Raw genomic sequence first — 2,759 nt, 5'->3', positions numbered from 1 at the left:
TGGGAAAAAGTGAACGATTTTTTTTTATTTTCTCGCATTTGGCAGTGAAATGGTGGCATGAAATATACCAAAATGGGTATAAATCAATACTTTGGGTTGTCTTCTAAAAATAAATATATACATGTCAAGGGATATTCAGAGATTCCAGACAGATATCAGTGTTCCAATGTAACTAGCGCTAATTTTGAAAAAAAGTGTTTTGGAAATAGCAAAGTGCTACTTGTATTTATTGCCCTATAACTTGCAAAAAAAGCAAAGATCATGTAAACATTGGGTATTTCTAAACTCAGGACAAAATTTAGAAACTATTTAGCATGGGTTTTCTTTGGTGGTCGTAGATGTGTAACAGATTTTTGGGGTCAAAGTTAGAAAAAGTGTGTTTTTTTAAATGTTTTCCTCATATTTTATAATTTTTTTTATAGTAAATTATAAGATATGATGAAAATAATGGTATCTTTAGAAATTCCATTTAATGGCGAGAAAAACGGTATATAATATGTGTGGGTACAGTAAATGAGTAAGAGGAGAATTACAGCTAAACACAAACACTGCAGAAATGTAAAAATAGCCATTGTCATTAAGGGTAAGAAAATTGAAAAATGGTCCGGTCATTAAGGGGTTAATTGTTGCAGTGCATAATATTGTTTTTTTATTTTGTGGTTTTGCAAATATCAGAATATATTTTAGGATGAGAAGTCAGTTTTTATTACACATTTACCTTGTGACCTGCAGCATAGATGATTTTTAGCTTTAAACTATTACAGCTGATGCAATTTGCATCAAAAATCTGACTTTTCTGCTAGTAGCCTTTCCAGCAGCCAAATCTGTGTTTAACAGAAGATGTCACACTGCTTGACAGACAAATAGCAAATATAAATGTGCCCACATTGTGGCAAGAAGCATTACAATGAAGGCTAGCAAAAGACTATAATTATATTTTTCTTGGGTTTAAGGATCATTACCTCTAAAAACAGACTACAGACTAATTGTTAGTGCAGGTGTGCAAAAAGATTCTTAGTGAAGATTGAGGAATTTCTGTATGGTCAGTCCATCTTTCACATCAGATTCAAGGGAGAGATGTGTTCAATTAAAAAAATAACACGTTACAAAATACTTCTCTGTGGTAAAGAAGTCCCAACAATGCCAGAACTGAAGATCAAATGTAGAGCACTACTCAACCTACAAAAGGCTAACGTTTCTGGATTACAGTCCACAGATCAGTCCTCTATTGATTTTATGTATTTATCATATGCGTCCTCACTCATGAGTTCTTCCAGTTCAGAGGAAACATCCACTGTCATCTTGATTAGCCAACCTTCATCATAGCAGGATTTGTTGACCAAGCCAGGATTATCAGCTAAGTTTGTGTTTATTTCTGTGACCTCTCCTGTCAGTGGAGAATACAGTTCACTAGCAGCTTTAACACTTTCTAAGGTTCCAAACTCATCAGCTTTTTTCAATTTGATACCAACTTCTGGAAGCCCACAGTAAACCACATCACCCAATGCTTCCTGAGCATATTTGCTGATCCCTACAGTTCCAATCCCGTTTTCAACAGATATCCACTCATGCTTATCTGTGAATTTGCGCGCGGAGAGCAGCTGAGAGCCTGTAGCCAAGCTCCGGGCCGAACACACCCGCCAGGAACAGCCAGAGACTGGGCTAAGTCTGTGTAGTTGCGCGGCTGTGCACAGGGCTCGCATGCCGCCCCTCACACTGCTCACTACCCGCATCGCCATCTTTACACTCGGCACCAGCCGCACTGTCAATGGAATGCTGTCATCAGAATATATTTTAAACTGAATTTGAATTACATAATTTGTATGCTTTGCTAATGTCTTCTTGAATTTCTACCGCAAAGTTTTTTGTTTGTTTGTTTTTTTAAACAGCAATACTGGTGACTGTTCTGTGATTTCACCTTACTAGATCAAAATCAGACTTGTATAGATGTGTGTGTGTGTGTATATATGTATATAAATATAAATGTGGGTGAGTGTGTATATATATATATATATATAAATGTGGGTGAGTGTGTATATATATATATAAATAAATGTGGGTGAGTGTGTATATATATATATATATATATATATAAATGTGGGTGAGTGTGTATATATATATATAAATGTGGGTGAGTGTGTATATATATATATACATGTGGGTGAGTGTGTATATATATATATATATAAATGTGGGTGAGTGTGTATATATATATATATATATATATATATATATATAAATGTGGGTGAGTGTTTTTGTGTGACAGGCGGCCAGGGAGAAAACTAGGGTAAATGGGGCACAGGCAGCTGGGTTTTGTTAGCTCTGGGATTTGTCTTACATGGTGACCTTTATGTATGCTGTGTTGCATGGGTGGACAAGTATGCTCCCAGCCTCACCCCCTCCTCTCCTATGACCAGCTAACTAACTGTATTACCCCTTCTCTTATATATAAATTAGCCCTGTGTCCTGCAGCTTGGATCACTCTTTTTTTAACCCTTCACTGACACTACAACATACAAACATACTAACATATTTACACACAATGTTATAGACACATTAAATGCACATATAAACATAGCTAGACAAAAATATTCATAAACCCATATACAGTTACACATTCACAACATACATTAATGTTAACCTATATTCTTTTCAAGATTTTTTTATTTTATTTTTTAAGGGTTTAAAGGGATACTAAACCCAATTTTTTTCTTTCATTATTCAAATAGAGCATGCACTTTTAAACAACTTTCTAATTT

At 35.1% G+C, this 2,759-nt stretch overlaps 1 protein-coding gene across 1 annotated transcript; it reads right to left on the bottom strand.

Annotated features, from left to right (window-relative positions):
* Positions 1-681: 681 nt before the first annotated feature.
* On the bottom strand, positions 682-1,774 carry LOC128651926 (glycine cleavage system H protein, mitochondrial-like). Its single transcript, XM_053704890.1, has one exon. The coding sequence runs from the start codon at positions 1,737-1,739 to the stop codon at positions 1,218-1,220; it is 522 nt and encodes a 173-aa protein (XP_053560865.1). The 5' UTR covers positions 1,740-1,774; the 3' UTR covers positions 682-1,217.
* Positions 1,775-2,759: the final 985 nt, after the last annotated feature.

The sequence above is a fragment of the Bombina bombina genome, chromosome 3 (assembly GCF_027579735.1).
Source record: "Bombina bombina isolate aBomBom1 chromosome 3, aBomBom1.pri, whole genome shotgun sequence".
NCBI classification, from domain to species: domain Eukaryota; kingdom Metazoa; phylum Chordata; class Amphibia; order Anura; family Bombinatoridae; genus Bombina; species Bombina bombina.
This window is presented reverse-complemented; position numbering and strand designations above follow the sequence as displayed.